We start from the raw sequence: 18,133 nt of genomic DNA on the forward strand, positions 1-18,133 counted from the left end.
CATTTAAATTCCTATCTCCTCTACCCCCCTCCCCCTCCACTTACAGGATTCATCGAAATACATTAGCAGAAATTCTCTAGACAAGCAGAAGACTCCATTAAAAGCAACACCTAGCAATACATTTTCAGATATTACGGAAGTACACAGGAAGTTCTAATGTGAAAACTTCCAGCAAACACTGAAAAATACTGACAGCTGATCAACTGGAATGTACACATAGCTACAGACACATCATGTTGCACGAAGGTAAAGTCACATTTGAGCAGGTAAGTTGTCTTACTCTAAATCTAGGTAAGAAAAGCGGTTTGGGGAGAGCAGGTTTACCATGTGGCAATTTCTCGATTGTCATCCTCTGGTGGTGCTTTCAGGATGTCTGTGGCAACAGTATGACAAGCGTAGTCAGCAAAACAGAAGATGTCAGGGTTTATGAGGGAATGTTGAATGAAGGAGAGCTGGTGTAAGAGATATCAAAAATAGTTAGTTTAGGTCTTTGAAGTTACAGGTTCCTTCCACTTTATCAAGCAACATTTCTGAGAGCAACACAAACCAACAAAGCAGTAGAAATGAGCCAAGACTGACAATAAGCATGTTTTACACAAGACTGAACTTCACTAGAGCATAAGAACTACTCTTCCCACGGTTTCTGAGCATGATAAATAAGGGTGTGACCAGGGCACCTGCCTGCACGGCTGTATTCTGCAAAGCTCTAGCCTTTTTGTGTAACCAGGTAAAAACCTCCCAGGACTGCCATGCAGCAGTGGGTCTGCGCTCAGCTGCACTGCAAGTCAGAACTCCGCTAAAAACAGACGCAGTGTGACAGGTAGAGCAAGCGACCACCTTCCCGCAAACAATGCGGACACCGTTTAATTTACAGACTGTACTTCGGTAACATACTCGAGGCCTATGCCGTACAGGCCAAGTTGTCAAACATGGCTTGTCTGAAAATTCACATTACCAATCCACATCTACCATTTGTGAAATTCATGAACTTCTTATGTTTTGTACAGACATGGCCAAAACGCTGGTAAACCTACCTGGCCCTCTGCATGCTTCCAAGGTCTGTATATGGCATTAACTGGAAAAACTTCCATGCCCAAGCCTCTCTGGATGCCAAACACCACAATATGCAGGCCCTTGCTGTCACGAATCTGAAATCCCGGGTGGTCCAATTCATAGGTTACTACTTTGAAGTCCAGGCTAGGATTCTGCATCCAGAAAAAACAAGAGACTAGTTAGCCTTAGGCATTACAATCTTCACTACTTTCTTGTAAGAACCCCACTTCATGAGTATTTTGCTCAGCTTAACATCCACCCGACTTTTAGTTGAAGGCAGTTTTTGTTTTAAAAAACACAATTTAGATAGCTCTGAGAACTCAATGCAAGTTACTGTTTGAAACCAGCCTGCGAATCTCACCTCCCCCAGCACCACAGCCAGTAGCTGTTCATCTTTCTAAACATCTCTTTAACAAGTCTTCAGAAAAAAAAAAAAACAACACCCAAAAACCACCCAGCACAGTTCCTTTCTTAGCATACTAGCTGATTCCTTTTGTAGGCTTCTATACACCGTCCAATAAGAAGCAGAAGGATCTGACCAGCTGCCAAGCAGAACTTGTTTTCCTTTTGAAGGATTTACAGTGCAAGTGCTTGCAAGCACCTATTAGATTTTCAGCAATAGTGTAAAACCTTCAGGATGAAGGGGTTTGGAGGGAACTACAGCAATTACAGAACACAGACATCACCTTCCAAAGATAGGTGAGCACCACATACAAAAAAAATAGATACTGACTGCTCAATGTGTCAATTTCCTGACAAGCTGATGTAACACAAGGTAAACGTGGACCATGTCAGATGTGTAAGAAAGGGCTCGGGTGTGCTTACACAACTGGAAAGTTAGACAAAAGCATGAAGTGCCTGAAGAACAGAAAATACTTTATTGATAACAGAATGAACATACAGGAGAACTCACACTATTTGTGCTAATAGCTGCAGCTGTAGCTTACACACCATGTGTATGCTTTTACAGAATGAAAAAAATTCAGGGCTGTTTCCTTAAAGGAAACAGAAGGTAGATGCAGTACAGAGCTCTCTAAGAATAAAAACAGTACACCTACATTAGCACGCAAAACCTGTCATCTCTACAGCACAATGGGACTCAGATACTGGTACATCACGTAGAACAGTCTAGCTGTATTTTTTGAAAATTCTTTCAAAAAAAAAAAACAAACAGCAACTCCTTTGTAGATTAGAGGGACCGCACAGAAAACTCACCCAATACACGGTAGGCAACAGAAATGGTATTCACGTTTCACTGTGTTAATTATGAAAATTGCTGCTTATAAAGCAGTGGGAAAACTTTTCTATTTTTGAAACATCATCATGCACAAGAAGCATTGAGAGGTTTGGAATGAGTAGCTACAAAAATACTTTGTTTCATTTTAATGCCTGCAGTTAGAACCTTTGCAAAATAAGGTGCCTGACGCACAGACTATTTCCACTTCGGAAATAAATTCTTCAAACATAAAACCCCTCAGACAACACATGCTACAGCACGTGGAAGTAAGCAGTGTGGAATGAGTTGCAGGTTGCACGCACGTTAGCCATTCAGGTAGTTTTTAGCTCCCACAATTCTTCAAAATATTCTTGTTCAAAGGGAAAAAGACATCATTTAAGCACAGCAGCACAATTGTATTCATGAGTTTCAAAGCCATTCAGGCTACTAGGAGCTTTAAAAAAACTTTATATTCACACTGGGCCACATCCTTCTTTCAGGTGTTCTGCATTCAAGGTCAAGGTGCTCACAAAACTTACCAGCTCTTTAAGAACATCAATTAAGACCTCCACATTCCAGGTATGGGCTTGTGCTCCATCACTTTTATCCTTCCCGTCACTCCAAATCCCACTGCCAGGAGCCGAAATAGACTGCAAATAAAATACACCCAGTCAAACACTAGCTAAAAAACACCAGGTCTCAGAAACCACTAACCACTAGAACTCTCTGCACTACAGAGAAAAACACAGGGTTCAGTCTGGTAATGACACCAGTTGCACAGTTCTAAGAATCCCTCACTCAGAAATGTATTACAGACATTTATGGCAGAACAAAAGAATATTGAATAATAAAAGTAAGTCTTAATTTTCAGTTTAAAAAAAAACACATTCCCCTCTCCCCCCGCCCCGACCAGACCACTCACTTGTAACGGAATACCATCTGTCAACCCTGAATGAGTTCGAGCCATCATCCCCAAAACCCTGGCAACCTGGGCAGCCGTGACTTCCCGGACACCAAACTGCATGATTATGTTGCGACATTCTTCAACACTAAGATGCAACAAAACAGACAGACCTTAGTACTAAAGCAGGTTTTACTGTGGCACAAAAAGCCATAAAAACCAAAGCACAGACCATTGGGAGAAACTAATTGCAAAGGGTAAAATATGACAATTTACTCAGCTTCACGGTTGTATCAGTCAAATGCTCCAACATAAATTCTAAGGTAAGCAACAAGACAACTTAGGTAGCAAGTCCATGCAATTATTTCCACGAAGCATACAGTGCTGTGTATTTAATTCAAAGCTAGGCAGACTCAAGTTAGTGAGACACGTTTGACAGGCTATGCTTTGTCAAAGTAAAAATACAGGGTAGGTTTAGCAGTGTTTTCTGTTAAAAGCACTTCCACACATTGATCTATGAAACAGAGCTTCAAAGACTGAAGTCTTCTGCTAGCTGAAAGTGAAACAAAGACTCTGACGACACACATTTCAACAGTGCACATCACCAGTTTGACAAGGTAAACTGAACATATGCAGCTCAACCTGATACAAGCCACAGAGTTTCTGATCAGAGGTCAGTAGCAAAAACATTCAAGGAGCCAAAAGAGCAAACAATTACCAGAGGCTTAAACACTGATTTTTTTTTTTAATAAAATTCAACTTGTTTTTGCGATATTTGTTTCACTTTAACGCTTCTCAAAGAGGCCAGCAGTTAATATCTATGCAGCTTCAGCACAGATCAAGTATGTTTTATTTGCGGGCACATGCTAACAAATTCCTTTTCAATACCTTGAACACATTTATGTTGTGTCTGTATTCCACCACACCAACAGAAACTTAGCTAATACTATCTTTGAGACCTGATCACCTCCTCAGCACAGTCCAAAGTCTTCCAGAACACAAAATCATTCATTTCTCCTAGCTTATGCTTCTTAAGTGAATCTTCCCTTAAGAAATGTTAGGTTCAAACCGAGGGCTAAGCCTAAGTCAAAACTGGTCACACATTTGCAGTCTCCTGCTATCAGAACTAGGTATCAGAGAACTCTCCTTGATCCCTAAGAACTGCATCAATAAACCCAATTCAGTTTTTGAAAAGATAACATACACAGTATGAAAGCTTTTAATATATTCTAATTAACTCTTCACTAGAAGTCTAGCTTAGGTCCAGCTGCTTCTACTTTTCTGGTGATAATTCCAATTCACACGTGTATATAATCTATGTAACAGAATATTTGTGTTAGGTGCAAAGATGTACAGTACTGCTCATGCCACTCCCAGCAAGTCCACACAGCTCTGTACATGACAGCCCATTTCATGCAGCACAAGCAAGTCCAGTTAACAGAACTGCATATACAACATTTCAGAGTAGGGGCAGATAGCAAGAACATGGAATACTGTCGTGAGGATGTGGGTGAAGTATTTCTACAAATACACACACAAATCCAGGGGAAGTTTAAGACAGCTGTGTTTTTATCAAAATAAGCCTAAGCAGGCACAGACTGAAGATGATATCGGGATACTCTGCTTTATCACCAGCAACTCATTGTCATAATTATATCCTACAGCTTCAAATAATCTCTATTATGAAGTGTACCACACCCATCACAATCTAACACAAACAGAAAGCTGCTGTTGGTCAGCTCTCTTGAAGAGGGATTATCATCTTCAGTTCTTCTCTAATCCATTTCATGTGGACAGTGAACTAACAGGAGTCTGCCACAAAAACAGAGTTCTCCTACAGATCTAGTAGGATTTCGTTTGAATTTATGCCTATCTAGCCATTCTGTTTCTATAAAAAAGGATACTGGTCAAACCCTTATCAAACCTTCCCAAGGAAGGTGAATACCTTTAGCTAACATTCCTTACCATAACAAAATCATATGCAATTTCAACAAATACACTACACATGCTAGAAGCAAGACACAAAACAGGAATAAAAACAGATAACCTCATAATACTTCTAGTTATTTTAGTACTTAAAGTGTTCTTTTTCTTTACCTTTTGTCTCAAGAAGAGAAAGAAAACCACCACCACCCAAGATGATCGATTCCACGTAAGAAATTGGGTTTTCCTACAAACCTTGTACAAAAGCCATAGCCAACTTCTTGCATGAAGTCTGCCAGAGAACTCTCCATCATTGTTTTGGCTATCCCTCCAGAATCAGGCAGGATCCTGTCCATTAGAATGTCCCGTTTTTCAGGGTATAGAAGTGGTGCAAGCACCACAGGACAACGCTCCTGGGGAAAATCTGAGGGTGAGAGGAACAAAAACAAAGTCAGTGTCAAAAACCCAGAACACCACTCACATGCAAGTCACTATTCAAAATAACTTGAGCGCTGTAGTAGAGTTTCCCTGCTGCTACAGATATCCGGAGGGCACTCATAGAGCATTTCTCCATCCCACCTACCAGTTCCCTACTGGCACTTACATATTCCTAGAGAACAAGAATGTAAAATAGGCTACCTTAGCACAGGTTCACACCGCAGCTGCCAAAAAAAGGCTAGCAGCCGCAGTGGTAAGTTTACAACTAGATTGTCACTAACAGCAGTCATCCAAAAAAACACAGAGCAGGAAACAATATAGCAGTAAAGCAAGGCTCTCCTCCAAATCAGGAAGTATTAGGAAACAAAGGAGCTGCTACTGAGTGCTCAGCCTAAGAAGTCCAGCAATCTAAGCGTGAAACTTGGGGATGGAAGGACAGAATACTCCTTTCAGGGAAGACAAGTTTAAGGGAAATACAGTCCTGAGAAAATCAGAGGTGTGGGTAGGAGTTTTACTTGCAGTGGAATGCAGCAGAGTAAAGACAGCTTATGGGCAGGCCTTCCTTATGCAGCACTATCTTTAAGATGATGCGTAACGCCTCCATACCCTTTGGGGCCATTCAGAGAAGAATTCCCAATTTCCCAAAGCAAAGCGAGAGGAATAATAGAAGCTAAACACTAATCGGCATTAAAGCAAGCATGATCTAAGAAGTTACACCTAAGCATACAGAAGAAACATTCTGCTTTTGCACAAAGGGTGACGTCCTTAAGGCCTGGGCAGAACCAAGCCATGTGTTGTGTTAAATGCAGTTGGGTTCTGAGTCCAAGTCCTCCTTCTGAAGGGTTTACAGCAAACTTTTATTTTGGAAAGGAAGAGACTACCAGTTCATAGCCCACTGACAGCGTCCCCTGCCACCACACACGGACCATGGTAGATTCCAGGAAATTAACTATTTTTATTCAAAACCACTTCCTTTGTTCTGCTAATATTTCCTCGTAGATCTGCACCCGATATAAACAACCTAGCACTTACCCTTTCAAATATGTGGATTTTAATGCATGTTCCTCTCCATGTAAAGAGCTCAAGTTTTTCAACTACACTGCATGTGTTGCTTCAGTTAGAATCGTGACATCCCACACAAGCAAACACACTAGCTTATTCCCTTTATTTATTTTGCTTATTTATCAAAACACTTTTCAAAAAAAAGCCTTGAAGTTGTCTCATGCTACTGCTCACTAAAAGAGAAATATGCTAAAACAGATGTTAAAATAGCAGTATTTTTCTGTCAGTTTTGTTGTGAAGATTTAGTGAGTTCTACCTCACCCCCCCATTTCAGCAGTCTACACTGACTGCAAGTTATAAAAGCCTATCTCAAAATCTGCATTTAGTCAGGCATCCAGAAAAACACCACACTTACCTCTACGTAATGTTTTGAGGAAAGCGTCAATTTGTTCCTGTCCCACCCCAAATGCTCCCTTCTGCCCAAAAAGGAGATGGGAGAGGAGAAGGTGCAGGACCTCTATTGCAATATCTTGGAAGCCACCTTCTTGATTTCCACTGACGTCCGCGTCAATGTAAGAGCGCAAAAGATCCGGGAGTTTCTGTTTGATGAACTGGGCAGCTTTTGAACACAAAAGAGACTCAAGTCAAAACCTGAAATTTCTTTTCAAGATGAAGACTCATTTTTAGCTTAAGTACCATTCTCTTACCCAGCATATGTTTACCACAAGCTGCAAGAGTTCTGATTTAAATAGAAACCTCACAATCCGTACCCCTGAGCTCAGTATTAGTGGACAACTAAAAGGTAAGATATCACAGTATCTCAACTTAATTCATCATCTAGCACGACATTCATGGAAGGGACCCCCACCTTCATAAGACAAGATGACCAAGCTACCTATTGCCTCTCTCGAAATGCTCTTAGACTTCAGTAGCTCCCCTGATTGCAAGGTGATGCACGCAAACATCTATCCACCTCGAAAGTCCACTGCTTACAAAGAAAAAAGATGTTCTTGCTACAATAGCTTGGAAGCTTTACTTACCAAAACCTCGTAGATCTGAGCTGAAAGAGTTCAGTAAAGCGAGACCAAATATCACCTGCAAACAATAAAAACAAACATCACAGTAAGGGGACTTCATCCTTTCCAACAAGCTCAGTCATAAAACATTGAAATATTTTGGAAATAAAATGTACACCTACCTCTTGAACTTTACTTAATTTGATGACTTTACTCAATTGGGCAAATAAATGGGGTGAAGGCTTTAGACTCTGAAAAAGGTAAGAAGAGTTAAAGAGAGCTGATTACATGATTAGTCTCATTTGTCATGCGGCAGGAAAACTACAGCCCATTTAAAGGTCTTTAATTTTAGTAACTGCTCTACTGTAAGTTAACACAAAGCCTATATTGGTAAACTAAGCATCTCTAGAACTATTTTTGGATACGTCTAGACTAAAAGTTTATTCCACATATCCCTCTATTAATCTATTTCAGCATTAAACCCCCATCATGGCTTTCATACTGAAAGAAACACAGGAGCACTGATCATTTATTTTGGTACTGTCTGCCAGAAACAAGCCATCAGGTACTAACATTAGATTAAGCTTTTAAAATTAGTTTTTAGTTATTCTGAGTGACTGAGTAACTAGCTCAGTTTAACAAAACAGAACTTCCATGCAAGCTCAATTTTTGAAGACTTTAACACAAGTGATCTTAGCCTAAAAAAAAAAAACAATATGAAAAACACAAGGGAAAAACAGGAGGATCCTTTTCAACAAGCTTACAGACCTTCTGATAGTGCAAGGGATTGTCAATGGCGTAGGACAGCGTCGAGATAAAGTTTGGTTTCGTAATCAGCGACGCACACTCCTGGATCAGAAATTGAGTCTAGAAAGAACAAAACTTGAACATTCATATCGTTTCAACACAGAACAAGACAATAAAGCTGCTTCTTTTCACTAAATGCAGTAGTACTAAATATAGGAAACCTTTAAGTCTTGCAAGTGCCTAAATTCTCATCAGCACTCATCTAACTAGTTTCCTTTCAGTCAAGTTTACTTAAGGTTTTGTTTGGTTTTCCCTCTAAGATTAAGAAAGTGACCAAACATTTGCATAAAATGGCAAAGAGAACTGATTTGCAAACACACAACATTTCATTTTCTGTAAGCAACCTCACACACATGCAGTAGAGAATCTAAGAATATTTGGTTCTTATTTGTGAGCTAAAAAGTCTGTGCCAACATTGCTTAAGGACGAAAAACACAACCCGACACCAGACGAACCAGTTAGTGGACTGGGACAAAGTTTTCAGGAGACAAATACAGGCTTTCAAAGTAGAGCACTGTATGTGGTGAAAAGAGCAATTGTACTTCAGCTGCTTTTCCAGATCAAGGTATTTTAAGAGTCAGATAGCAACAATTTACTGCCCTCAGACTAGAGGACTGGCAAGAGCTGCTTCCAGTTGAAAAGCCCAACGTCATAGCAGTATTTTGCTTGAAGCTACTATCTCCAACCTCCCTTTGTGCTAAAAATAGGAATATCTGCAACAGGATTTGATAACAAGCAACATTAACAAGCAGCTGCCTCAGCGCAAACTTTACCTGATGGAAATCTTTGCCACTGCTTTTACCATCGCCACTGAAATCCACGTGCGAGAATAGACAGCGTAGTAAATGCCTGTCTGCCTCGGGACCGTGCCTGTTCACAATCTGGAAAAAAAGCATCCAAAAAACAACTTGGTAACAAACTGTCATTAGAGAGCATGATCTAGGACTAGCACTGTGGATAGAGCAGTACTTTGAGTGCTTAATACATGTGGAGTTTCAACAATTGAAAATGTTTCCCTTTTAATTAGTAACCTAGAAAACAAGTCATTAAACCTATTTGCAAATGAAAACCGTAAAAAGATAGGAAAACAATCTAGGCAGACATCACTTTGAGAGAAGCCATGCATTTCACAGGTAGGGTTCTTACAGAAGCATTAAGGGAGGGGGTTTTCAAGTCACTAGAGGACAATTTTATGCTTCTCTGCCACTAAAGCAGCCCAGAATCCACATGGTGCCAAGGTCCTGCTTTCCCCCATATTTTTCCTACCTCTTCTGTGCCTCAGTGTACAAGAGCAGAGCCCTGAGACAGCCCGCATCTGTGTGCTATACCTACATATCGGGAATTTCTCCCAGACAGGATGCTGTAGGGAACCTTCCTTCAGCTTGCAGACAGCTTCTACCTTGTCTCCTGGTCATGACTGGCTGCCACTACTACTCCAGACCCTTTTTAGACAAAAATGAAATACTATACAGTGTTTCCTGCCATATAAAAAAAATTAATTTCCCATTTGTTCATTAACAAACTTTAAAATAAAATTTCTGGGCCGCAAGCACTCAGCACATGACATTTCCCCTGTCCTTAGAGCTCATTCAGCCAAACTCCACAGCTCGGTCTAAATAGATGATTCACATTTGTTAGTTTCAACATCTATTACTCATTATTAAATCTTAGTAACACTACTCCGTTTGTGTTAGTGTGCCCTGCGATTTGCCTTTAGTTTAACTCCTGGGTACAGATCAGCTCATCAGCTTGCTGCCTGAAGCACCTTCAGGCTGTTTCAGCCTGCATTCACTTCTTTAAGCCTCACCTAACTGCACAGCATCACTCGTTTTCAGTAGAACCTAGAGCGGCAGAAGGTTCAAGTCACTCCAACACCAGTAACTTGCTTTATTTGTCCAAATAACAGCAGCTAACATCAAACCCAACCTCCATCTACCAGCAAAATTTGGCCATTGTTTCCACAACATGTGGAAGCACGCCCCAGCAGCTCTGCCCTGCGCTGTGACTTCCTCCATCAAGTTCAGGGCTGCACCCTGCCACAAACATCCTCGTCTGCTGGTGGCTTCTTTGTGCAAAGGGCCAGACAGCGTTGCTTCAGGCTGCATCCGCTTCAGCTTCTCCGACGGCTCTGCTCAATTCCTCTATCGTTATCTGACCCCGTACTTCCCCTTCCCTCACAGGCTGCTCACTCCAGGAGCTGCCAAGTTTTGTTCTGCTGGGAAGGAACATCCGAGTTGGAGATAGCTCTGCATCATGACCAGGGGCTACAACATACACGCTCGTGATACATCGGCCTGGAGCAAACAGCCCGCTTCAGTTAGCTGACAGCGCCGTCCTGAGTGGCAGCCACCCCCCTGGATTAAGGGGGAAGATGCTCGCATTCATGCAAAAGGCAGCACAACAGAACTGACAGCAAGTTCTGTGAGTGAGCTGAGGCTTCAGAAAACAAGCAATTTGCTTAAACAACTCCAATTAAATATGTAGATTGAGAGATGGTAACCAGACTGGCATGAAACTGGATCAATCTCCTATGAGCTACTTGGTGCTATAACCAAGATGAATTCACGAAAGCAGATGGACGCCGAAGAAAACTGCACACACTGAAGCTATCAGCACAACATCTCTGCATCAGAATTAGATTGCTGCCTTGTTTAGGAGCAACTTCTGAAGGTTATGCATTTGAAAATATAACACACGGTGGGGGAAAGCGAAGGCTGGAAGTGCAGCGTAGCATTTTTCAACTCACTACACTTATGCAAAAGTTCTTCCAGGAATCAGAATCAGAACTGCTAGTTTTCCTGTAGGAAGAGCTGAAAGAACCCTTAGTTTGGCAGCCTTCCTACACATCTCCAAGACAGCGTACCTGTTTCATAAAGTCATCTCTGAAGACCGGCTGCCCTAGGAAGAACAGCTGCCGCAGCTTGTTTGCTGCTAAACACCGAAGGTTACAGCAGAACTCCTGTTTCATGACAGCAGTTCAACAGCAGCAGCACGTTACTCTAATAAAGCAGAAGCCTGGCACTTCTTCAGGAAAAGGGTAAAGCATTTGTCTGCACCACGTCACGAATCTGAGTCGAGTATACATTTACTTCCTAGTTAGTTCCGTAGCTTATTTCCAACTACATCCACGATATTCTAGGTATCAGCCTTCTGACAAAAGCAGCCCTGGAGTTGGCCCTCTGCTTTTAAGAGGCCTTGAGCACGCCAGTACCCAGCTCTTACAAGAAACCCGCCTGCTTCTGGCAACTGCGAAACCGAGCTCAGTTTTAATCTACAGGCAGCAGGACTGCCAGCGCTCTTTCCCTAACAATTACAGAGGATGAAGCTTGAGTGCTAACACTACTGCGCCCTCCAAAAGACTCAGAGGAGCACAGTCTGGCGGCCCATAGCTGCTACTCCAACGTCACGGTGCTGTTCGGGGCAGGGAATCTGCCTGCACAGAAGAGGCTGAGGCACCTGATGCCTTCCGGGTGGCCCTGCTGGAGCAGGGTGGCACTGGGTGACACCAGGAGGTCCCTGCCCACCCCAGCTGCTCTGCGATTCAGGATAAAGCTCGAACCACCCATACTCGGATTTAACATACAGAGACAAGTTGGATTTTGTTTAGGCAAACACAGGCTTAGCCCAGAAATAACTCTGCTTTTCAGCTCTGCTCAGCTGAACGCAGACGGCTTTGCTTTCCTAGATGAACGTCCACAAAGCCCTTCCCTGCTCTCCAGTCAGGCTCTCCTTACCACTGATTCAGGAAAAAGGAAACCACAAAACCCGTTTCAGAGGAAGCTGTTCTTTAGAATTCATCCTTCTGACAAATATATAGGAGACTCTTTTCTTAAATATACGTTCATTTTTTTAAAGCAGTCTTAAAGCATCACGTATGTTAAATGATGACTGAAAGCACATTAAAGCAAAAATCAATTGCTCGAGCTTTGCCACAGTTACACTCACTAGTGATGGATTCAAACCTGTCATTTTGGTCAGAAGTGCAAGCTGGAATAAAGCCAGGAGCTTGAGATCAGAGGCCTTTCTCACTAATCAGTTGTGAAAGGAACAGCTCCAAGCATGCCTTTCCAGTCTGTATGCTTAGACACAAACTTTGTAAAATTGAGTTATGCCAAAAATTTACACCAGGCAGCGTACTGCGAGACAAAGACAGTTAAAGCACGTACACATAACCTCCAACTACCTAAGGCAAAATTGCACAAGGAACCACAAAAGTAAAGCGATACTAGCAAGTTAAAAAAACACCGGGGATCAAGGAGGTTGTAGGAATTTAGTTTTGAAATCCTAGATCTGTGTTATGATCAGCTATACTCAATACAGCCTTCCCGCTGACTAGCTCGCGGCCTCTCAGCACAGCAAGAGGGCTGGGGTGAAAAACAAGGAACGACCTGTCCCCATTTCAGAGAGCTGCACGCCAGCTGAAAAGAAGATGGATCGCGTCGCCTCTCAGACCCAGATGCTTATTGTGCTTCCCCTAAGTTTCCTCGTCAAATCTGCAAGTTATAGCTCAGTCACGCCTCGCTGCTGACACCAGCGCTCGCTTAGAGGACAGCAGGATCTCACACCCTTGCAAGTGCCGAACTTGCAAAAACATGCCAGCTGTACAGGAGTTGCAGAAGATCGGTTCCATTCCGATGGCCTGTGAGATCATCTGAAGTAGCAGCACTGAGAACTGCAGGCATCGCCCCCCTCACCTTAGGGGAAGCCATAAACACGCTTTTAAACAAGTCCGTTGTTACAGAAACGGACTCTGCTTACACCCTTTGGCCTCCAAATTTCATTCAAATCGCTATCGGACTGCACCGGCGTAAGAAAAAAAAAAATAGTGTAAGCAGCCCAGCTGCCTGCTGGGAACTGAACTAAACTAGTTTCTAAAACTGGCTCGGTAGCATTCACTTCCTCCTGAGTACTCTGCCCCGATAATGGTTTTCAGCCCATCCTGCAAGTCAGGGCTATTTTTAAAAAGGTCAGCTGAACCACAATTCTCGCTCGGATTTTGGATCTTTCTTGGTTTCAATACACAACTACCCTGCCTGCCTTCTGAAAAACCAGGGCCAACACAGTTCCCTTGGCTCCACCAGCGTGCCACACTCCTTTGGAGAGGGTAAGGAGCAAAAAACTTCCATCCAAAGCAAGCAAAAGTATTCAGATGAACATTTTTTTCAGTGCAACAACTTTGAACAGTAAATGTGTGTGGTTCCAACCCTCTGCCACCCAACTATGTTCTTAGGGAACTTTCAAAGTTGAAAACTTTAACCTGAAGGAGTTCAGGGAAGCTTTGTACACCATACTCCAAGAACAGGAGCTAATCCTAACATGCAACCACTAAGTTATCCTGGTCTCAGCTCTGAAGGATGACTGCTGCTGTATTCCACCACTCGGCAAGTGAAACCAACAGGAACACCTCGGAGAAGCGAGCTGCGGTTCTTGGTATCGCGGTACAGAAACGTGCGCGAGAAGAGAGAAACTCCATCCGACATTCCCATTGCTTCTTCCCAAAATTTCTTCCGCAGCGTCGTTAGTTACTTACATGCTGTATTTCCTGCTGGCTGGCTCGGTAGTTTTTCTTGGTTAAATTGTCCACCAGGTAGCTGATTTGAGACAAGGCCAGCGAGAGCGAGTCAAGATTCATTGCTGGTTGGGGCGGAAGCAGGCGGCCGAGCCCGGCGCAAAATCACCATTATTCCCCTTTAGTCACCTCAGAGACAGGTTAATTTTTTTTCCCCCAATTAGCCTGTATCTGGTTGTGTTACTTTCTTCAGCTCTTCTTCCTCAGTTGTCTTCCTCTGTTCTGAAACATGGCACCTGAAAGACAAAAACTGCATTAGCTTCAAGTTCTGTAGCAACTTTACAGCTGTGCTCCAGGCACTGCTGTTACCTCGTTGCGGATCACTATCAGTTAAAATGTTTTTCTTTTTTTTTTTTTATTAAAAAACCTTTAAAATATTTACATAATGCTAAAAAGCTCATGGTTTCTCTGCATGTTTTTATTTCCAGCAGAACACCACGCGGTGGAAACAAAACAAAAAACTCAGCGTTATGCCTAAGGGCCTTTTCTTTTCTGCTTTCCTTTCCTTCGGAACAGGAAAACTCTGGTTTACCAAAGATGTTGAGAATACAGACATTTTTGATGGCTTAACTTATGTCAACTGTTCAATGTAACTATGTCTACAAGGAAGAAGCAGCATTATTACGTTTTCACAACACCAGCTTTGCTGTTTTCACGCTCCCCGGCCACATTTATTCGTTTCTGCGTTCTGCCAGCCTGAAGGAACTAGCAGAAAGTCAGAAGAATGCCCACCCTTTCAGCACTGCGAGAAAGGAGAAAACGAGATGCATAATAAATGAGACGCCACACAGCAACAATCGGGGGTCACAATCAGTCAAGGCAACAATCACAAGTTTATAGGAAAAGCACGCTTTTCAACCACTTCTGCGATATTTTCCCTCGCTGCTCTCAAAGTAGCATCGCACTCAGCCGCCCGCACCAAAACAAGGGATTGTGAATGAGCAACACGCGCCGAGAGCTGCAATAAACTAACCCTAACATTTGGCTTACACGGAAACAGCTTTCCAGCGAGCGAGAACAGCAGAGCTTGCCAGCTTAATAAATTTCTCTGAGAACACAGAACTTGGCACTTGACATCTCGTCTGTTAAATTACAGATTGCCAATGCGATAAAAATCGCATCCCAAAGCGAGTCCTGCACAGCCAACAGTCGGAGGAGGCTCAGAGGAAGCTGGAAGCTGCTCTGGGAAGCAGCTCTGCAATTTGTCAGGGCTGGAAGCACGCTGGAGAGTCACTGTGGTGAAGCTGTGCTCGATCAGGATCCAAAGGTCACCAGGCTTCTTGCCAGGAGTCTGAAGATGCCCATTTTGAATAAGAACTATTTCTTTGTGCCCTGGTTGCACGGTCGAACCCCCAGCACACAACTTCAGTGCCCCTGCCCTGCTGGATCGGGCAGGTGAGGCATCAGCCCGACAGACAGCCGTGCTGCTGCTGGGGCAGGGCAGCGAGCCCTGCACGAGGCGAGGGGAAAGGGCTGTGCTGGGAACGGGCAGCACTCAGGGCCCTCCTCATTCCTCACACGGCATTCACTCGCACTCGGAGCTGTTACTTAACACCTGCCTGTACTTTTAACCATTTTCTCCTACCGTACTGGGAAGGACGCGCACAGGGTGTAGCTTCAGCGGCAGCAAGGTGCTTCTCGGAAGGACTAGCGAGTTTACACATGGCACCTTGGGGGGAAGCGTGCTCCTCTTCATCCACAGACAACAAAAACCATCAGGAACAACAAATTCTGTCACGGGGGATGAAGAGTCTTCCGATTTTTTTTAAGGAAAAAAGTTAGCCGGCTTATCTTATGCCACAGAAACCCCTGCGTATTCCTAGAAGCTGCAGAAGATCCCACCTATGCAAAAAACCCCTAGGTCTTATGACAAATTTTTTCAAACTAACATTGAACACCTTCTTTAAGATTTCAAAGACAAGCTAGTAGTGTTACAAAAGAATTTCGTAACACGTTTAAAACTGCAGCAAGAAAACTTTCAGTTCTTATTTGTGTACATCTGGCAGGCTCACTCCCTACTTTTACCTACAGGTTTTTAACTCTAAAAGTTTTGTATGAAGGGGGGTGGGCACACAAGTTACCAGGTTTCCCAGTAGGACAGTACCTGACTGTTTTCTGTAAATAACAACTTAGTTTTAGAAAGCATCCCTGGACTAAATAGTAACTTTAAAAAGTACCACTGGGCACTGCAGGTACACGCTGTCCAAGCAGATCTCACAAGCAAGGTTTAACATACCGGACCAACCTAAAGCTTCTGAAAGTACCTGTTCAAAAACAAAGCGCGCCAAAGCCACGGTACTTGCACCTGTACAGCCCACCAAGCACCACAAGCAGCTAGCACGGGGAACCCAGTCCCTGTCAGGGCACTCGATTTCAGCAACAGCCTGGTACAGGCTCAAGAACAGGACCCACACCAGAGCTCCAACTCGGTCACTCTTGACAACAGTAACTGAAGTTTCAGAGCAAAAAAACCCAAACATTTCTCTGGGTATTGTCCCTCAGACTGAAGCAAACAGCACAGCATCGCACCTACCCCACCCCAAATCAAGCGTTTAAGCCCTGGAGCTGGGCAGCAAACTGTTCTCCTCCAAGAAAAGCAGAGACCACCAACCCTGCGTGCTGCGATCCCGCGGAGGCACAACCACCATTCCTGCTAATCGCAAAGTCTGGCAGCGCCACGGGGTAGCTGAGGGAGGTAGCTTCCTATTTACGCCGTAAACACACAGCTTCTGTGGGCTGTATCCCAATACCCGACCAGCCTGCAGCTCTCTCAGCACCAGACCGACAGCATCTCACAGTTTTGAGCAACCTACCTTACCGTAGCGCACACAACTCCGAGTAAGGGAGAGCTGCCAGGAAAGCAGAAGCGCATACAGGTAGCTCCCTGGCTGCTCAACACGAGGCTAAACTTCAATTTCTGCAGCGCTGATTAAGGAAGCTATGAATGCTATGCAAAGCAGACTTTATTTTTAGATGCATATATTCTTAGTGGGAATGAACCTCCCTACCCTGGCCCTCAGGAATTCAAGGAGCTCTCCGTGCACGGGGCACACTTGCCGTCTTTACAGGTTCAGAAAATCTGAGCCTTGGCCAAAAAGACTTGACCAAAAATTTAAGTTCGCTGACAAAATCAACAGCTTTCAATTACAGCTCCTGTCACACAGTAACGGAATAAAGTATCAGACACAGGACTCGGGAGCTCTTATTCACACATTAAAACATTACCATTTCACATTGTGCAACACAGCAGATTTTTAAGAGGTAGAAAATACTTGCTGTAAGCCTGAACACTTTCTAAGGAAATCAATGGGCCATCCACACAACATTTGGCAGGGGAGAAGCTTCAGCTGACCCTCTTCAACAGGGCAGAGCTCCGCTAGGTTACTATATCATAAATACGATACAATTCAAGGCAAGAATCCCAAAGCTCAAAAGACAGAAGATCACTATGTAACCAGTAGCCAGGTTTGACTAAAACACTTCCAGCCAAAAACCTGCTGCAGATCTCTAGTTGTAACTACGCCTCACTGCTGAGGATGAGGGGAACAAACCTGAAGTCCTCCACGCATTCAGAAACAACCTTATGAAGAAAGCAACTTCAAAATTACTTTAAGCCAAACTTTGGATCTTTTTTTAGTATTATTTTTGCAGAACTAATTAACTACACTCCCTTAGTTTCAAGAGCTGTAAAGACTTTAGGCCACATGTACTGCACGTGGAGGATAAAAGAGCACAAGTGACAGAACAGCAACACAGTCACTGCCTAGGTTCTGAACTCCTGTCACAAAACATCACACAGAACACACTAAAAGTGCCACCGCTAAACTTGTCCTCCAGAACACAGACTCTTACCCGCTTCTTCAAATCCACGCACCAAAAGAACACACAGGAGAGCAGCAAGCCTCTCAGAAGCCTCACGTGAGAAGTGCTCCAAGGGGGGACGAGGGTTTTGAATCCCGCTGCAGTTAAGTTAGACTACTGGATGTCATTTTGAAATCTACAGGGAAAAACCTTACGGCGTAAGTCAAGCAAAGAGTGAAATAAGCTACGGAATAATGTGCCTGGCTCAAACGTAGGTGTTTACACAGCAGAACCACCCAAATATTCCACTTACTGGAAGACAGCACACAATTTCAGTCAACTGGAAGCCACTAATGCTGGTCAGACACATTAATTTTAGTTTCCACAGAGTGCTTGAGCTAAGCACG

At 43.4% G+C, this 18,133-nt stretch overlaps 1 protein-coding gene across 9 annotated transcripts in view; it reads right to left on the reverse strand.

Moving 5' to 3' along the window:
* The window catches only part of CNOT1 (CCR4-NOT transcription complex subunit 1), a 60,000-nt gene that overhangs the window by 39,945 nt on the left and 1,922 nt on the right, over positions 1–18,133 (reverse strand). For all 9 annotated transcript variants that reach the window (XM_067004746.1, XM_067004747.1, XM_067004742.1 and 6 more), the window contains exons 2-12: positions 13,887–14,161; positions 9,130–9,237; positions 8,318–8,416; positions 7,732–7,800; positions 7,574–7,628; positions 6,949–7,152; positions 5,349–5,517; positions 3,192–3,318; positions 2,809–2,919; positions 1,035–1,205; positions 325–452 (exon numbers count right to left, since the gene is read on the reverse strand). In XM_067004746.1, coding sequence (XP_066860847.1) covers positions 325–452; positions 1,035–1,205; positions 2,809–2,919; positions 3,192–3,318; positions 5,349–5,517; positions 6,949–7,152; positions 7,574–7,628; positions 7,732–7,800; positions 8,318–8,416; positions 9,130–9,237; positions 13,887–13,988 — 1,343 coding nt within the window. In that variant the 5' untranslated portion in view covers positions 13,989–14,161. The remainder of the gene's footprint in view (positions 1–324; positions 453–1,034; positions 1,206–2,808; positions 2,920–3,191; positions 3,319–5,348; positions 5,518–6,948; positions 7,153–7,573; positions 7,629–7,731; positions 7,801–8,317; positions 8,417–9,129; positions 9,238–13,886; positions 14,162–18,133) is intronic.

This window comes from Anser cygnoides, chromosome 12 (genome assembly GCF_040182565.1).
Source record: "Anser cygnoides isolate HZ-2024a breed goose chromosome 12, Taihu_goose_T2T_genome, whole genome shotgun sequence".
Classification (NCBI taxonomy): domain Eukaryota; kingdom Metazoa; phylum Chordata; class Aves; order Anseriformes; family Anatidae; genus Anser; species Anser cygnoides.